At 41.1% G+C, this 19,850-nt stretch overlaps 1 protein-coding gene across 2 annotated transcripts in view; it reads right to left on the bottom strand.

Annotated features, from left to right (window-relative positions):
• The window catches only part of CASTOR2 (cytosolic arginine sensor for mTORC1 subunit 2), a 275,537-nt gene that overhangs the window by 14,663 nt on the left and 241,024 nt on the right, over positions 1 to 19,850 (bottom strand). For both annotated transcript variants that reach the window (XM_073574914.1, XM_073574911.1), the window contains exons 6-9: positions 16,399 to 16,522; positions 13,844 to 13,954; positions 12,671 to 12,753; positions 11,230 to 11,324 (exon numbers count right to left, since the gene is read on the bottom strand). In XM_073574914.1, the coding sequence (XP_073431015.1) occupies positions 11,230 to 11,324; positions 12,671 to 12,753; positions 13,844 to 13,954; positions 16,399 to 16,522 (413 nt within the window). The remainder of the gene's footprint in view (positions 1 to 11,229; positions 11,325 to 12,670; positions 12,754 to 13,843; positions 13,955 to 16,398; positions 16,523 to 19,850) is intronic.

Consider the following 19,850-nt stretch of genomic DNA (forward strand, 5'->3'; position numbering starts at 1 on the left):
CATTATCTGGGGCCACTCACTGTGCAGCATTATCTGGGGCCACTCACTGTGCAGCATTATCTGGGGCCACTCACTGTGCAGCATTATCTGGGGCCACTCACTGTGCAGCATTAACTGGGGCCACTCACTATGCAGCAAAACTGGGGCCACTCACTGTGCAGCAAAACTGGGGCCACTCACTGTGCAGCAAAACTGGGGCCACTCACTGTGCAACATTATCTGGGGCCACTCACTGTGCAGCAAAACTGGGGTCACTCACTGTGCAGCATTATCTGGGGTCACACACTGTGCAGAATTATCTGGGGCCACTCACTGTGCAGCATTATCTGGGCCACTCACTGTGCAGCATTATCTGGGGTCACACACTGTGCAGAATTATCTGGGGCCACTCACTGTGCAGCATTATCTGGGCCACTCACTGTGCAGCATTATCGGGGCCACTCACTGTGCAGCAAAACTGGGGACACTCACTGTGTACCCTAGGCTTATATGCAAGTCAATAAGTTTTCCCAGTTTTTTGTGACAAAATTAGGGGGGTTGGCTTATACACAGGTCGGCTGATACACAGGTCGACTTATACACGAGTATATACGGTAATTATAAATATTATAAATTAATAAATGAATGTAAAAAATCAAATTATGAAGAGATTTATTTAAACTCATCTAATTCTAAACTAATTCTCCCACTGTGCATCACACTTCATGAATCTTAGTCTTTATTCTCTTTGTATTTTAGTTATACTTCCACTGGGCTCTGATTTCATTTCAGCTTTTTAGTTATTTTTATTCTTTCCTTTATTTCTCACGTGGAGAAAACTTATTGTCATCAGGTTTTTATATCCCAAACTAATGCCATCAATGTAAAGGCGCTGTAATGCTGTTTACATCCTTATCTTTATTTTAGAAACCTGGGTTTTTATGTTTTAGAGAAATTTATTGTTGAATTCTCATGCAAATGAGCCACAAGTGCGGTGGGCTGGCACTGCACTTACAGCTCTGCTTCCTTTCTTCGTTATTCCATGCCTGCCGCCTGTCTTTTGTAAGTGTTTCTTTCAGAGACTTGCCTCTCCTGCCCAAGGTCTTGTGCACATGTTGTCATTCCCTTGGGCGATCCATGCACAATAAGGTCCTGTGAAAGGACACTGTAAGTGGAAGGAGACTGAAATCTGCAAACGATGCTGATCCTGCCAGAAACTGACACACTTCCACATCAGGACTTTACAATGTATGCACCACCCCGTGGAATGAGAGCGCTTGCACTAGATGTCGGGCGGAAAAAGCAGGTCTCAGAAACAACAGCGACCCGTCAATCACTGATGGGAGACAGGCAGTGATCGGGACATAGGGAAGAGAGGCAACAGAGCTGTAAGTGCAGTGCTCGCCCACTGCACATGCAGCTCATTTGAATAACAAACATTGCAGTACTCTCTAAAACGTAGACTCAAATTTCTAAAATACAGGTATTAATGTAATCAGCATTGTGGTGTCTTTACATAGCTGGCATTAGTTTGGAGTATAAAAATCTGATGACAAGTTCCATTTAATGTTTGACGGAAGATCAAGCTGTCATATTTTAATACCTTTTAGTACCTCTTGGTAGTTTTTTCTTTCCGTATTACATCTCAGATTTTATTGTTCTTTTTGTGGGAATCCATATGGTGATGAACGTTTAGGACAATGCTTCCTGGTAAAAAAGTATGCAAAACAGCTCCCCCAAGACAGAAGGAAACAGTATCTATAGTACTCGTGTCATTAGTGCTTAGCATAGAGATCATATTATCAATTAAGGATTTTTTTTTCTCCAGCTGTATCTTGATTGCGTCTTTAAGAAACCTCAATTCACATCACAGTAAATATTGTAATTCAAAAACACACATTCTGTATAGCTCTCCTTTAAAAGGAAAATGGTCTCTGTTGTGCCACATACAGTATAAATGGTTACACTGAATAAGCCTCCTTATATACTATGTAAAAGTCATATGATTTCAGGGGGATCTAATGTGTATGGAGGTCTCCCATTTCTTCCCTGAAAGATTATGTAGGGGAATATATGGATCAGGCAATTGAATTTTAATTATTTTGTTTGGTGGATCGATAAGCCACTGCCGGATGATCTTGGCAGCATCTCTCTCATAGGAAACAAAAAGTATGGTCAAGCCAAGTGCTTGTGTGTATGGGGAAGTTGGACAAGTAATAGTTTGTCTGACAGCTACCTAATGTGTATGGGCAGTTTTAGTTGAAGGGGTTGTCCACTATTTGGACAACCTTTTCTTAAATTTTGTAGCAAAATAATAAAACAAACCCTTACACTCGCCTCCTGCACAAGGTCTCCTTATGTTTGCATTGCATTGCTATATATCATGAGAGCGCTGCAGCCAATCAGAGGCCACTGATGGGCTGATTCTCTCACACTCCACTAATGTTAGAGTTTGTGCTAAGTGAAGCAGTGCATTAGAAGCTGCTTATTGGTATGCAATGCAGCCAAAGTCACATGAGTGCCAAGAGACCTGACATTGACACTGCTGGAACTATGTAGGTGTGGGTGGTAAATTTAAGGTTTTTGGTTTTTTTTTAGATATTTTATTTAGGAGAACAAAGCATTTAAGAATGGATTGTCCAAGCAGTTTTGAAACATGACTAGAGATATCAGCCAAGCCAGAAAACTGTATCTGTAAAAAAAATGTTGGGATGCTGTTGCTCCTCATCAGTACAGTGTAGGGTTCTGGATGGATGTGTGAGATAGCATGTGTACTGTTGCACTGCTTTTGCTGAAAACAATAGTCATGGTTCAAGGCCATTTCAAAGCTCGTCAAAGATGATTAGTATTCTTCATTCTGGAAGAGAGCTTTTTTTCCATCTATTACACCATGTTTTGCTCTTTGAATTGTGTTTTCTTCAAATCAAGAGAAACATGGTTAGAAAAAAAATATTAAATTCACATGATCTCAACACTAAGTGTTTAGAGCACTTGGTTAGTAATATTTGTATTCACTTATATAGCACCATTAACACCATGGAGCTTTACAGACATTATCAGCACTGTCTCCATTGGGGCTCACAATCTAGATTCCCTATCGGTATGTCTTTGGAATGTGGGAGAAAACCAGAGAACCTGGAGGAATCCCAGGCAAACACGGGGAGAACATACAAACTCCTTGCAGATGTTCTCCTTGGATTTGAACCAGGACCCAAGCAATGCAAGGCTGCAGTGCTAACCACTGAGCCACCGTGCTGCTCAGTAATAGTATTAGTAAGAAATTTCTAAAAAAAGAAAAATTAATGGAAGACGAGAGAGAAGAAACTGCCCATAACAACAAGTCGTGTCATTTAAATCTGTTCCACTATGTCGAAGAACGCACATTTATTTGCCCCAGTCTCCTCTGAATGAGAACGACCTTACATTTCAACATCAGTGAAAAGTCTTGGAATGCTCCTGTTTTTTAGTCCACAAAAATCACTGTTTATTCATGGACCTATTAGCACACTTGTAATTATATGCAGTTGTAAAATTGCAGCAATTGTAATAAAAGATGCCTTTTTTGAAAAAAATGCTTATGGCCAGCTAACACTAAACCTGCTCAAAGTAGCTATGCCTATATAAATGATTAATGATGACATTACATACACCACATTTCAAATCATTCATGTTGACGTGGTAGTTCTAACTAATGAATAACATGGACTCCATCAATTAGTCCGCTCACAGATTTCAATGACTTTGGAGATAATAAACACAGTTTAAGGCTTGGTGTATTGACAGACTTGTGAAAGAAAGAAAGAAAGAAAGGAGAAAAGAAAGAAAGCTCCCTTTTATAGCTTCATTTTATTTCAGCGAAAACCATAGCTGTCAATAGATGTGGCAGTGAAAGCGTAACAGCAGCCGAATGGAGTATGCACAATGTGCAGGGTCTATGAATCCAAGGTCAAAAGGAGTGATGGGACTAGCCATAAAAAGTGCACCTTATTGATGTTGCTGTCCAGTAAGTAAAAGAGAATACTTACAAGACATGTAGCTGGTTTTGCAGAACGCACAATAATTTATATTTAATCTCCAAGGGAATATAGGTGCCCTACGCTACTCTTCCTCAATGCCTCATGGATAAGGGAAGAGCTCCAAGACTGCTAGAAGAGCAGCCAAATTTCTTTGGCACCACCTCTCTATGTTCCTGTAGTCCCTAGTAGCTGCAAACAATGTCCATCTGTAAATCTTGCCCCATGTCAGTATTTTTGGGGGGGTTAGTAAGTGATATGTATTAGTTCAGGGGCTATTGGAAACACCGTACTTAATTAGGCGGTCAGGTGTGGAATTTGTATTCGTTTAGGGAATCTGGTCAAGGGTCTTTGCTAAAGAGGTATAAGGTATGTCATTATTTAGAAGATATTGAATGTGTATTTGTTTTGGATGGTCAGGTTTGGAATCTGTTTAGGCAGTCTGGTCAGGGGTCACTTACATGGGGGTGTAAGGTCTGTAATTACTTAGAGGATTTGGAATGTGCATTTATTTATAGGGTCTGGTTTGGGATTCATTGGGGAATCTGGTCTAAGGTCTGCAGGGGTTCTGGAGTCCATACATTTTTAGTATTGTGATAAAGGAGGTTAATGTGCACTATTTGAGATTCAAAGAGAAAAATAAGCATAGAGGTAAAGCTAACATTTACTTCACCTGAGGTAAAATTTTAGTTAACTGTCCGAGCCCCGTATTTAGAGGTTTTGTCCAAGACAGAGTGCTTGTTGGCACGCCCTTACACCTACCACATGAGGAACATTACTGTGTCAGCTCCCCTTGTCATGGCCTTGAATGACCAAGGGTAAAGTATGTAAAAAACATTGATAAGAGGATCATATGAGTGCATAATAAGTCACATTGGGCTGCCTGTGCTCTCTGACCCTGAATCACAGACGATAGATAGCATATTCTAGCATATTAGAGCATTACACATAAAGTTATTCATACATAATTGAAGGCATACTTTGACAAATACAAAACATTAGATATAACTAATAAATAGTTTTGAATTAGATCTCATTACAATACAAACTGTATATATAAAAAAAAATCTTTGCAGATACTGCAGTCAAAAATTAAATGCTTTGCCAGGCACCTGAACTGTAAATGCCGTTTTCCTCATGGGTCTGGAGGTAATGATCCAGATTAAATGGTAAAGTGCAGTATCCAAATGGAGCCAATTAGTTTTCACGTGTCAGTGTGGAGTTTAATACCGCCTGCCAAAAAGTCACGCTACAACACTATTCTATACTAATACTACATATTACAACCATTAATTTATGTACAGGTTAAACAAATCATGTATATAACAAGAATAAATGACTCAGGTCATAGCAAATATCCTCCCACAAACCTTGTAAATGTCCAGTCTACATGTTTAGAATTATCATCATGACAGCAAGTTACCGTTGTTCTATAGGAAGAGTCCTATAATAATCACTTACATGGCAAACAATATGTTTATGTTTTCATAAACAATACTTGTACAATTGACCATTTTGTGTATTTACATTGGGAAATTATCATTAGAATTGGTAAGAAATGTGCAAATTCTAATGGCAATTGTTATTTTTAAATGAGCTTTTCGGCCACAGCAAAGCCCTATACAAACCATCTACAGGGTGGGCCATTTATATGGATACACCTAAATAAAATGGGAATGGTTGGTGATATCAACTTCTTGTTTGTGGCACATTAGTATATGGGAGGGGGGGAAACTTTTCAAGATGGGTGGTGACCATGGCAGCCATTTTGAAGTCATCCATTTTGGATCCATCTTTATTTTTTCCAATGGAAAAGGGCCATGTGACACATCAAACTTATTGAGAATTTCGCAAGAAAAACAATGGTGTGCTTGGTTTTAATGTAACTTTATTCTTTCATGAGTTATTTACAAGTACAAGTTTATGACCACTTATAAAATGTGTTCAAAGTGCTGCCCATTAATAATAATAATAATAAATAATAATAAATTTTATTTTTATAGCGCCGACATATTCCGCAGCACTTTACATTTCAGAGGGGATTTGTACAGACAATAGACATTACAGCATAACAATAATCACATACAGTAGATTATAACAAATAACAAGAGGAGTGAGGGCCCTGCTCGCAAGCTTACAGTCTATGAGGAAAGAGGGAGACACGAAAGGTGGGTGGTAACAGTTGCTCTGATTGTATGGACCAGCCATAATATTAAGTGTGTAACAGTACAGACACAGAGGGCTAATGGATGCATAAAGCATGTGGGAACATGATGCTGGGAACCTGGTTATGGTAAAACTTTTGGCTCTGCCACACAGGGATAGGTTAGGTTAATGTGTTGAGGCGATAGGCCAGTCTGAATAAATGCGTTTTCAGGACACGCTTAAAATTGTGGGGATTGGGGACTAATCGTATTGACCTGGGAAGTGCATTCCAAAGAATTGGCGCGGCACGTGTAAAGTCTTGGAGACGGGAGTGGGAGGTTCTGACTATTGAGGATACTAACCTCAGGTCATCAGCAGAACGGAGGGCGCGGGTAGGGTGGTATCCTGAAACAAGGGAGGAGATGTAGGGTGGTGCTGAGCCATGGAGGGCTTTGTGGGTGAGGGTAATAAGTTTATACTGAATTCTGGAGTGGATGGGTAGCCAGTGTAATGACTGGCACAAGGTAGAGGCATCGGTGTAACGATTGGTGAGGAATATGATCCTGGCTGCAGCATTCAAGACAGATTGGAGAGGGGAGAGTTTGGTAAGAGGAAGACCGATTAGAAGAGAGTTACAATAGTCGAGACGAGAATGAATAAGAGAAACAGTAAGAGTTTTTGCAGAGTCAAAAGTAAGAAAAGGTCGAATTCTAGAAATGTTTTTGAGGTGCAGATGACAAGAGCGAGCCAGTGATCGAATGTCGGGGGCAAAGGAAAGCTCGGAATCAAGTATGACCCCAAGACAGCGGGCATGTTGCTGGGGAGTAATAGTGGAACCACACACAGAAATAGCAATGTCGGGTATAGGTACATTAGTAGCGGGAGGAAACACCAGGAGTTCAGTCTTTGACAGGTTCAGTTTCAGATATAGTGAGGACATGATATTAGACACAGCGTTTAGACAATCGCCAGTGTTTTCTAGAAAGGCTGGCGTGATGTCAGGAGAAGAAGCGTATAATTGGGTGTCATCAGCATAGAGATGGTACTGGAAACCAAGTCTACTGATTGTTTGACCAATAGGGGCAGTGTACAAGGAGAAGAGGAGGGGGCCTAGAACCGATCCTTGAGGAACCCCAACAGTAAGGGGAAGGTGAGAGGAGGAGGAACCGGCAAAAGAAACAGTAAAGGAGCAGTCGGAGAGATAGGAGGAGAACCAGGAGAGAACGGTGTCCTTGAGGCCAATGGAATGGAGCATAGTGAGGAGGAGCTGATGATCCACAGTGTCGAATGCTGCAGAGAGATCCAAGAGAATTAGCATGGAGTAATGACCATTTGATTTAGCTGTTAGCAGATCATTAGAGACTTTAGTGAGGGCAGTTTCGGTGGAGTGTAAAGAGCGGAAACCGGATTGGAGAGGGTCGAGAACAGAGTTTTCTGAGAGATAGCGGATAAGACGGGAGTGGACCAGGCGTTCCAGGAGTTTAGAGATGAAGGGAAGATTAGAGACAGGTCTATAGTTAGCGGCACAGTTTTGGTCGAGGGATGGTTTTTTAAGTAGTGGATGTATGATGGCATGCTTAAATGAGGAGGGAAAAATACCAGAAGAGAGAGAGAGGTTAAATATTTTAGTTAGGTGAGGGGTGACAGCAGGGGAAAGGGACTGGAGGAGATGTGACGGAAATGGGTCACTGGTGCAAGTAGTTGGGCGAGAAGATGCAAGGAGCCTGCTTACTTCTTCTTCTGTGACTGGTTCAAAATCAGAGAGTGAGTTAGATGCAGTGGGGGAGGGAGGACAGTGCATGGTATGAGGGGATTTGGAGATAATTTCCTGTCGGATCTGGTCAATTTTTTCTTTGAAGTAATTGGCCAGATCGTCAGCTCGGAGCTCCGTGGTTGGGGCCTGTACTCTTGGATTGAGTAGAGAATGAAAAGCGTCAAAGAGACGTTTCGGGTTGTTGGACAGTGAGGTGATGAGGGTGTTGAAATAGGTTTGTTTGGAGAGGTGAAGGGCAGTGTTGTATGTTCTAAGCATAAACTTAAAATGGATGAAATCTTCGTGTAGATTGGATTTTCTCCACAGACGTTCGGCGCACCTGGAGCACCGCTGCAGGAAACGTGTTTGCACCGTGTGCCAGGGTTGTCGCCGTCTGTGTTGTGGTGTTCTATTTATAGGGGGTGCAAATTCATCCAGGGCACTTTGAAGTGTTTCATTGTAATGCTTCAATGCAGAATCAGGACATGAGAGGGAGGAGATAGGGGCCAATGAAGACTGCAAGTTCTTCAAAAGTTTCTGGGTGTTAATGGCCTGTATGTTTCTATAAGTCTGGACAGTGGGGGTGACCTGAGCAGCCTGGCAGTTCTTTATAGAGAATGAAAGAAGATTGTGGTCAGAGAGCGGGAGAGGGGAGTTTGCAAAATCATCCACTGCACAAAGCCGAGAGAAGACCAAGTCGAGGGAGTTTCCGTCTTCATGCGTTGGAGAATTAGTAAGCTGCGAAAGGCCAAATGAGGAGGTTAGAGATAAAAGGTGAGTAGCAGATGGGGAGAGGGGAAGAGCAATGGGGATGTTGAAATCTCCCATGATGAGGGTAGGGATGTCACAGGAGAGAAAATGTGGAAGCCAAGTGGCAAAATGATCCAGGAACTGATGGGAGGGGCCAGGAGGACGATACACCACCGCCACTTGCATGGAAAAAGGGGTGTAGAGTCTGACGGCATGGACCTCAAAAGAAGGGAAGACAAGTGAGGGTACTTGAGGGATAACCTGAAAGGTACATTTTGGTGATAGGAGCAGACCAACGCCTCCACCAGCTCTATTGTCTGATCTTGGGGTATGAGAGAAGTGTAGCCCCCCCGTATGAAAGAGCAGCAGCAGCGGTAGTATCTGACTGCTGGATCCAGGTTTCAGTAAGAGCCAGGAGGTTAAGAGAATTAGAAAGGAAGAAGTCATGAATGAAGGAGAGTTTGTTACACACTGAGCGAGAATTCCAAAGTGCACAATTAAGAGAGACAGATGGCATGCAGGGAATATTAATAAGATTAGAGGGGTTTCTGAGTGTAGCAGTGGGGGGGGTTTGACTTTCTATAACATGGGGGACCAGGGTTGGGAGCAATGTCTCCTGCGACTAGGAGAAGGAGGATAGAAAGAGTGAGCAGATGGTTAAGTGATTTGTGAGAGCGTCTCTGGTGTTGAATGGTGGGACTGCCTGGATCTGTGCAATTTAACAATGTGAAAAGAGCGTGAGTGCTATACATAGGAGAGGAAAGAAGCGAGGGGCCAATATGGATGGAGTGTGGAGAGTTAATGCCAGGGCGGTGGATGTGTGTGAATGCAGCGGCAAGGATATACATTACACAAATGCATATGGTATATATTTGTTGTACTCCAAATGTACAGGGAGTAGATGTATATAAATGTCTTACCTGTCTCCTGCCCTGTCTAACTGCCATGTTATAACTGCCAGAAGTACTTTGATACATGTACTTCGATTACATGTGCATAAATGCCACCCCTGCATAAATGCTCCCCCTAGCTATGTCTGAATATATAGGAGGTTAAGGCTAAGTTTTTTTTTTTTTGGTTTTTTTTTGGCTCTCTTATCGTTAATCAATCACACTAAATTGAGACACCAGGACCCAATAAAATGTTGTGGTCAAATAAACACATGTCCAGCACTACATGGATCATAAAGCACTTTGAAAAGTTTCTTGACCTCACAACATAAGGGGACAAGCAGAGTAAGTTGAAAAAAACTATATACCAGATATAAGTTTGCAGAGTTGAAAACACAGATAGCATTCAGGATTAACTGCTTGCTGACATTGAATGGAGACACAGGAGTGGATTCAGAGCAGAGATTGGAAAAGCTGGTTACCAGATATAAGTTTGCCCATTGTGTTGGATTGTCAATGCAACCCTCTTCTCCCACTCTTGACACACTGATAGCAACACCGCAGAAGAAATGCTATTCTAAGGTGGTTAGATTTCTTGTAGGACTGCTCGGACCTGACACCCATAATGTGGTGGTGCACCATCTTGTTGGAAAAACTCAGGGCACGTGCCATCTTCAGTGCATAAAGAGGGCAAATACATCATCATGTAGCAATTTCAGATATCCAGTGGCATTGAGGTCTCCATTGATGAAGAATGGCCCCACTATCTTTGTAATAATAATAATCTTTATATAGCGCCAACATATTCCGCAGCGCTTTACAATTTAGCCTATATACCACACCATACCATCAATTATGGGTGTCAGGTCCGAGCATTCCTACGTGAACAGTCTCCTGGAAAGTGGATTGGTCGTCGTGGGCTAGTTGAATGGCCACCAAGGTCTCCCGATCTGACCCCCTTAGACTTTTATCTTTGGGGTCACCTGAAGGCAATTGTCTATGCTGCGAAGATACGAGATGTGTAGCATCTGAAACAACGGATACTGGAAGCCTGTGCTAGCATTTCTTCTGGGTGTTGCTATCAGTGTGTCAAGAGTGGGAGAAGAGGGTTGCATTGACAATCCAACACAATGGGCAGCACTTTGAACACATTTTATAAGTGGTCATAAACTTGTAAATAACTCATGAAAGAACAAAGTTACGTTAATACCAAGCACACCATTGTTTTTCTTGTGACATTCTCAATAAGTATGATGTGTCACATGACCTCTGCCTATTGTAAAAAATAAAGATGGATCCAAAATGGCCGACTTCAAAATGGCTGCCATGGTCACCACCCATCTTGAAAAGTTTCCCCCCTCCCATATACTAATGTGCCAAAAACAGGAAGTAAATATTACCAATCATTCCCATTTTATTTAGGTGTATCCATATAAATGGTACACCCTGTACATATAATCTCTTTTGATATGTCAGTGCCATAAAGGAAGTCCACCTTCCTCTAATAGTCAGAGTCAAGAGATGAAGAAAAGCAGCACTCAGCTGGCTGCAGGGGACAATTTCAACCTTAAAAGGTTCTTGCCTTCATGAGACACCCCTTTAAAACCAGGATATAATTTAATTAATTTCTTTCGCTTAATATATACAATATTGTGCCTCAAAAAAAACAACAAGTTCTCCAGCCGTAAAGAAAACTTACCAGTGCATGATCAAACTTAAAGGTACTGATATAATATGCTGGGATGTCTGCAGCAGCTAAAGGTTCAGAAATTTGGGCAACAATCCCGCATTCATCTGAAACAAGAAAATGATTAGAATGACATGTTAAGAATTATTGTGTGTTTGGATAGGTACTGTAATTTCTAAAAGAGAATAGTTGGACGGCTTTCACCAGAAGCAAATAGACATCTATGGTGGCTTACTGTTAGAAAACTGAGTCAGCCAAAGGTCTATAGAAGAACAAATACTTTATTGAATGGTCATCAGTCCAGACACAGCCACACAATCCCTTTGGCTATTTTGGCACAACTTTAAAAAGGTGAGCCTTTTTTAAAACCTTTTCCGATACTGATTTCTATACTTATGAGCGCCTTCTCTTTTTTCTCCTCTATGTATTTCCTTTAAAAAATTGCCATGTTCTTTGTATTTTTCTAAGACCAGATTGTGAAAATTCTATGAAAAAATTATCTAAAATAAGTCTTACCTTTCCTCCCTATTTTAAGTCAATTCTGAGCTGATGAAATGGCAGGGACAGACCAGTATCTATACTGTGAACTAAGGGTACCGTTACACCTAGCGATGCACCAGCGATCCCGACAACGATATGACGCGGTCAGGATCGCTGGTGCATCGCTAGGTGGTCGCTAGTGAGCTGCCACACAGGCAGATCACACCAGCGACATCGCAGGGGTCGGGGATCGCTACTTACCTGTCAGACGCGGCGATCCTGACGTCCTCCCGCCCGCGTCCACGCGTCACTCATTGGCGCCACAGGAAGCCCAGCAGGAAGTGACCGACGAGGAATGGTCCAGGAGCTTATCGCGCGATCAGCGATAACCAGCGGGGGAGCCGGTCGGAGGTAAGTATCACATGCAGCGATATCGCTAGCAATATCGCTGCAACGTCACAAAATCGGTGACTTTACAGCGATATTGCTAGCGATATCGCAGTGTGTAACGGGGGCTTAAAGCAACCTTCCGGCTCACAATAATAATTCACAATAAATGCATTGTGGACAGTTCAGATACTGTACTTGGATCTCTTCTTTTTAATCTCTCTGGTGAGGTTTCCCCCGATTTTCATTCCCGTAGATGGATCAACCGATGACAGAAGAATTGTCCTCGAAAGCACATTGTGCATAGAGTAGTCCGTGGAGCTGGCAGTCAGTTTAAAGAACTAAAGAGAGGACGACTGTAAATGGGAGAAACTGCACCAGAAACATTGTAAAAAGGCACGTCATATTTTGTATATTCATCTATTGTGAATTGTTATTGTGAAATGTGGGCTAGCTTTTAATCTAAAACATCAACCTTGTCCTCAGGTTTCTGGAGCCTTGCTTTACCACTGTCTTGCTACACACCTCCACCCAAAAAAGCACTGTAACCACTTATAGTAATAATAAATTCATATTTTACACATACCAAAACCTAGAGGTTGTCCGCCTATACGAACCATCTTCCAAAGCTCGCCCGACGCACTTGTAAACAGCAAATTATTAGGAAACCTAGAAAAACAGAAGAGACATGAGACGAACTTAGGCTTAGAAACACTTTTGGAACTTTCTCACAGTTTTTGAAGTTTCTCTTAAAAGGTGACTCAAGAAGTTAAGACTCCTGAAAGAAGTTGAAATGTGACAATGAGAGGAACACTTGGAAAACTGAGCAGTACTGTTGCCAAGAAGATCATATGATGGTCGAAACATCACATGTAGTAGAGGCAAGCAATCTGTGTGTCCCACTGTCACCTGTGTGTCCTACTGTCACATTCCTACCACTGGTAGGAGTCATGAAAACCGGTAACACTAGAAGTACCCTATGACTGTTGCATTTGGCATTATAAGTATTTACAAACTATCTAATGACTCATGGCAAAACTGTTCAGTTATCATGCGGTCATAGCTAGCACACACCACTACGATCTAGAAGAGGACAATAAGGGATCCCTGCACCAGCACAGTTACATAGGGAAAAAATACATTTTGCTTGAAATTAAACTTCAACCGAAAATATTTTAATAAAGGAAATTCTGTCAATATTATTCTATAATTTAATTGTTTGTGTTCTTATGTTGGACCACTGCCATGACTTAAATTCTTTACATTATAGAGTCTTATGTAATTTACTGAAGGTTGTGCAATATCGTGAATGACTTTAAAGAAGCACTCCCATGAACTTTCGCTTTGCTTAAACATGTGTATATGTGTATGTAGTGTAGTGCGTAGGTATTAATATACTCATCATTTCTCCGGTATTCAGCTCCGTTCTGCTCATCTTCTCAGTGATGTCACCACACTTCAGATTCCCTAGATCCCTCTACGCTTGAGCTGGAAGTCTCTTTTACAATGTAAGCTTGTAGAGTATCCTTCTGATGCTCTGTAGTCTTCCATTATAAAAGTCACTTCTGGGTCATAGAGCGCAGCGTGACCTGGGGAGTCCGAAGAGCCGTGACCTCACTTGGAAGAGGAGCAAAACGGCGCTGGATACTGGAGAAGGCACCGATAATTGTGTATATTAACACACACTACACTACATACACATTTGTAATCAAACAAAAGTACATGGAAAAGTTTCTTTATTGTCTTGCTACCTGCTTACCTCTGCTGCGTTTGTACATCCATTACCAAGGAAATGTAGCCCTCAATGAGGGAGAAGGAGAAGAAGCGGATATGACCAGATTCCTCACTGCCCACCACCGAATCTTTTACTCTGTAAAACAAATGGTAAGTGCCATGATTAAAGAGAGCACACTGTGAATTACACAAGCATACTTATGATCCAGTGCTCTCTAGTGCTCCAAGCAAATCTAAAGATACATATTAGGTGCACTTTCGGGAACAATCGTTTACATACATCACTGGAAATTTATTCCAATTGTCTGAAAATTTGACTGCCTAAAAATTATTAAGACACAGTCATGACTGGTAGCAAACAATTTAGAAAAAAGATTATTTGTAGGGAAATATACACTTATATATCGCCAGATGTATAAAAAGGTGACTATAAATATCAGCTAAATTATCAGATAAAACTTATAATTTCAGCTGTATTGGCTGACCATTTAATGTGACTGACTATAATCATACTCTCTCCAATGGCAGATGTCAGAGGAAAGGTGCAAATCATTATCGGTGTATGCCAAAAGCTAGGGAAGCACACAGAAGTTAGACACACGTGGCTTCCAAGCTGGTTGGAGACCCTTGGTCTAGGTGGATAAAAATCATATGGCTGATTTATATGGTGCATTTATTTTCCTTCCAATATCCAAAAGAGGGCATCTGCCACAGAGATATGAAAGAAGTTGTCCACTACAAGAAAAACTTTAAAAAGTGGGCCTATAGTGGTGCTAGAATTAAAAAAGAAATTGTACTCACTTGCACTCTTGGGCCCACTTTTAAAACAGGTTTCATAGTGGATAACCCCATTAATCCGAGAAGGTTGTAGTCCCAACCATTCGGTATTCTATTTCTATCTTAGTTGGAAGGAAATAGTGGAATGTGTGAAAAAACACCCAGCAGCGGTCTATGGTCCATCCGCAAGTTGTGCTCATTATACCTCAAACCTCAATGTTTCATAAAATAATTGCCATCATTGTCATCAAACGCCTTCTGCTGCTTTCTGGAAAACAAGCTTATACGTGAGGGTTTTTTTTTCTTTATTAGACAATTTACTCATTACAGTTCTCGCTGTCATTTTCATTTTTGTAGCTGCTTCAGTTTAACTTGGCAGGTAGCCAATCACTTTATAAGTTAATTTTTGCGACCATCTAAGCAGTTTTAAAGCAGAAAAAGAAAAACTGCAAATCATATATTTCTACGTGGGAAGTATGAATGTGATTGCAAATGAAAAAAATACTTAATGTAATTTAATTGTTCATTTGGAGTAATAAGATTGTAATCCTGATCAAACTATATAGCAGACAATGGTATCAACCAATGCAACTCATATATTTATGAAACAAAGAACATATATCTACAAGTATGTAAAAGATATTTTATCATACAACATTTAGATAGCACTGTCATTACACTACACTGATCATAACAGAGAATGGCTGCTTACAAGCCAAATATGAATCATCCATTAAAAGTCTGGTTCTCAATGTCCCTGAAAACCGCTGATTTTGTAAGAGGAAACTACTGTCAGGGAAAATGTAGTATTACATGACGATTATTCAAAGGAGTCTGCTTGGGTGACAAAGGGAGGTCTTGTTGCAGGGACCCGTTCATTATTATATCCATATACAGTTGTGCTCAAAAGTTTACATACCCCAGCAGAATTTTTGCTTTTCCCCTTGGATATCTTTTTGTTCCCCTTTGATGTTTTATACAGTTCAACTACCTTTTCTCGTAGATCCATTGACAATTCTTTTGCTTTCCCCATGACTCACAATCCAGAAATGTCAGTGGCTGGATGAAAGATGCAAGAGTCTGTCGGGATCCCAGAAACTTACTCAGCTTTTATGCACACACACTGATTACAAGCAAACAGGTCACAGGTGAGGATGTTACCTTTAGTAACAATTTATGTCAACTTCTGTGCATGTTATCAAGACAAAATCACCAGGGTATGTGAAATTTTGATCAGGGTCATTTGGATGTTTTGGGTTGTCATTATGATTTAAAAAGAGAAAACACAGTAGTTTGATAATAAATGGCTTCACCCGACCACTAACCATGGAGTGGAGAAAACGTTTGGGTTTTATTCATATTCTCGGAAAAAAGGCCAAGAAAGCAAAAATTCTGCCGGGGTATGTAAACTTTTGAGCACAACTGTACCTTTATAGGACATATGTACAAGGATTGTCTTTGAGACCACTCTTGAAGGTATGGAGGCACAAGGGTATTATTTGAAGCCAGTGAATGAGTTCATGACTTGATAAAAATTTGTATAGCGCACGTGTTGTCCTTGCTGAAAGGACTATCAGATTACAACTGTAATTGGTGCATCTTTCCAAAGTGAATTAAGCTTTGCATGTTTGAGGTGCTCATTGTCATACTGTTAGATATCTTGCCTACTGACTCATGTTAAACAACAAACAAAAAACAATATGGACGCTCCACTGGGACATGGGCTAGAGCTAAAAATCGGTGAATGTTAATCAATGAAGAACAGGGGTTTAATATCAACAGCTAACAATTTCAGGTACATACCCATTGGAGTAAAACATAACATCCATTAGGAGTGTAGTCACACTTGGAAGGGTATAGGGATCCAGGCTGGTAACACAGAACATATTGCTTGGACTGGAAAGTGGATGGATAACTGGCCTCTGAACTAATGGATGAAACGGTACAGAATTGATAAAGTTAGGACAAAATATATAAAACAAAATATCTCTATACAGCTGTATATATCAGGATTACACTTCAACAAAATAGCGTGTGCCCCTCGTAAAAGTATTGTATTGTATTTTAGCATTTAGGGGATAAGACTGCACATATCTTATACAAATTGCTATATTCGACCACTGCATCCACAGCACAACAACAAGTTGTCTACTACAAGTGCTCATGCATTATATCAATCGTCTATTGATTACAGGAACTAAGCATGTACAACCCCAATTGCAAAAAAGGTAGGACGCTGGGTAAAATGTAAAAGGAAACGAGAACGTAATGATTTGGAAATCTCTTGCCATATAATATTCACAACAGAACATGGAACGTATATCAGAAGTTGAAAGTTATTGTTTGTCAAATGAAATGGAAATATGTCTAATAATTTATAATAGCTAAATTAGAAATTGATGGGAACAACACATCTTTAAAAAGTTGGGACATGGATAACAAGTGGCTGAATTAGTCAGTTTAGACCAGTAGAAGCATATTAATATGCGGAATGTCCATCGTCTGGTTGCGTTGCACTCTGTAAGCTATCATCCTGCCTTCATGTTTTAAAGGATTTTTTTTTGGAATTGGAGTTGCACATGTATAGCCTAAAGATTTTACATTGGCTGCTATACAGGGCCACTGGGAAAATCTGACAAATGGTAGATGGGCTCTTCAGACCACGGGCCGCATTGCCTGCTACACTGTTAACAGGCGTCCACAGGAAGCGGATACTGTTAGCAGCTGTGACAGAGCACAGAGCCACTGGCTAAGTGCCACATCACTTACTCCGGCAGGCTGCAGGATACTTTTGGTCTGCGGTCTGCTGGAGACCGGTGCCACTCGTTGGGATATCAGGCGGCGCAGTGTCCGTTTCCACAGAGTGACAGTATAGAAGAGGAGATCGAGGCTGCAGAGGACAAGGAGTCTGAATTAGGCGAACCTATGATTTTTTTTTTAAATTTATGGGGAAGGTGGGAGACAATCATACTATATAGGGGCCATGGTAGGACTATCATACTGTATGGGGGTCTGTGGGGGGAGGATATCACCATATTATATAGAGGGCTGTGGGGGGATCATCATACTGCATGTAGGATGTCCCTACATACTGAATGGGAGGTTATGGGAAATCATCATACTGTATAGGAGGCTGTGGTTACCATCCTACAGTGTTGGGGTGCTGTGAGGCATCATTCTTTTTGTTGAGGTTGTGCGGCCATGATACTCTATGGGGGCCATGAAATACTAAGAGCTTTAGGAGGGGCAAAATGACTGTAAATGCTGTAATACATATCCCATTCAGTTTCTGAAGTTGGGAGGTATGCCTTAATTTGACTGCGCATATACGCCCTGATAGGACTTTTGTTATGGGGCCCTGTGATTTTTATGTAAACCCATACTCAGAGGCATTATTGCAATACAAAGGCACTGAAGGTCATTACTACAAGGAGGCACAAAGTGGTGGATCATTAACATTATAGGGGAAGCACAGGAGGCATTATTATTATTATTATTATTATTATAAAAAAACACATTGACATTATTAATATATGGTGTTGTACAGCTGTAAAGAAACACATGGGAGCATTATTATTATTATCATTATTATCACCAGAAGTCACAGGGGGATTTTATTTCTAGAAGGTGCTGTGTAATTGTAAGGCACAGGGCAGCATTTTTGTGATGAGGAAATCCATAGGAAACGTTATCGCTCTTTAGGGGCACAGAAGTATTATTATTATACAGGGCACAGCTGTAGCACTATATGGTAGTGTAGAGGTGGGGGAATATGAAGAGAGTAGTGAGGCAAAGATATCCCTGTATTATATTTTGCAGGGACGAGTTATGGATGAATGAAGTGGTCATGGTGGTCTGGACTGAATGGAAATAATAATAATAATAATCTTTATATAGCGCCAACATATTCCGCAACACTTTACAGTTTAACAGTTTCAAAACACAAGTCAAAGTAACAACATTAACAATACAATAATTAAAGCAAAATAAGACGACCCTGCTCGTGAGAACTTACAATCTACAATGAGGTGGGGGAGATGCAGAGTACAGGTGTGTATTTACAATGGTGTATTTACAATGATGGTCCAGCCATCGTGAGGGAGTGAGGGATGGATGGAGATAGTGAATGGGCTAAACACGCACACTTACACATAGAATGACTTTGATTAGTGAACGTGATAGGCCGCTCTGAACAAATGCGTTTTGAGGGAGCGCCTAAAACTGTGCAAATTGTGGATAGTCCTAATTTCTTGGGGTAGAGCATTCCAGAGGATTGGCGCAGTGCAGGAGAAGTCTTGGAGTTGGGAGTGGGAGGTACGGATTAGTGCAGAGGTTAGTCGAAAGTCGTTTGTAGAGCGCAGCAGTCGGTTAGGCTGATAGACAGAAATGAGGGAGGATATGTAGGGAGGTGCCGCACTGTGGAGAGCTTTGTGGGTGAGAACAAGTACTTTGAATTGGATCCTATAGTGAATGGGAAGCCAGTGTAATGATTGGCGAAGAGCGGACGTGTCCGAGTACCGAATGGAAAAAGAAAAAGGGAAAATGAATGGAAACAATCAACGGCACTGGTGAAAATATACATATATGGTCTACAGAGCACTGGTGTAAAACTGATATCATTATGTGGTCTCTGTATGGTGGTAATATCAGTCCTAGTACAGTGGTTTTGGTTAAAGGTGTTGTCCAAACTTGAGGTTAAAGTCTGCAGTTACTCTATGTGTATCACGCTCTCTTCAGGATTCTCCCTTTGCCGGGAGCGGGCGGCCATGTGATCGCAGGTATGTGATTTTCATGCTTCCGACGACACGTGCCCATACCTCGTTCAATTCACTAGTATTGAGCGAGACTGCGCTCGTCAAGTCGGAACGTGACCACGTATGCAAATTGAATACTTGCAATCACATGATCGCCTGCACATAGTGCCAGAGGATCCTGACAGCGCACGCTGAGAAGATTCAGAAGTTTGCAGTCGAATAGAGTGACTGCAGATTTTAACCTCAAGCCTGGACAATATTATCACTACTGGTAATAACTGGATATGGTTTGGTAATATTTGTCTGTGAAATTACAATATTATTATTGCGGTATTGTTATTTTTAAGTTTTATCAGTATTATTAGAAATATTGGTCTTATAGTAAATCTTGATTTTTTTTCCAGGCAGGGTAATATTATTAATATACATTCCCATCTGGAGCTCTAAGGGGAGACCACATGGGCCAATGTGCCTTCAAATGACAGGGCTCAATTTATACGC

This window comes from Dendrobates tinctorius, unplaced genomic scaffold (assembly GCF_039654945.1).
Source record: "Dendrobates tinctorius isolate UK_male_01 unplaced genomic scaffold, ASM3965494v1 ptg000007l, whole genome shotgun sequence".
NCBI lineage: Eukaryota > Metazoa > Chordata > Amphibia > Anura > Dendrobatidae > Dendrobates > Dendrobates tinctorius.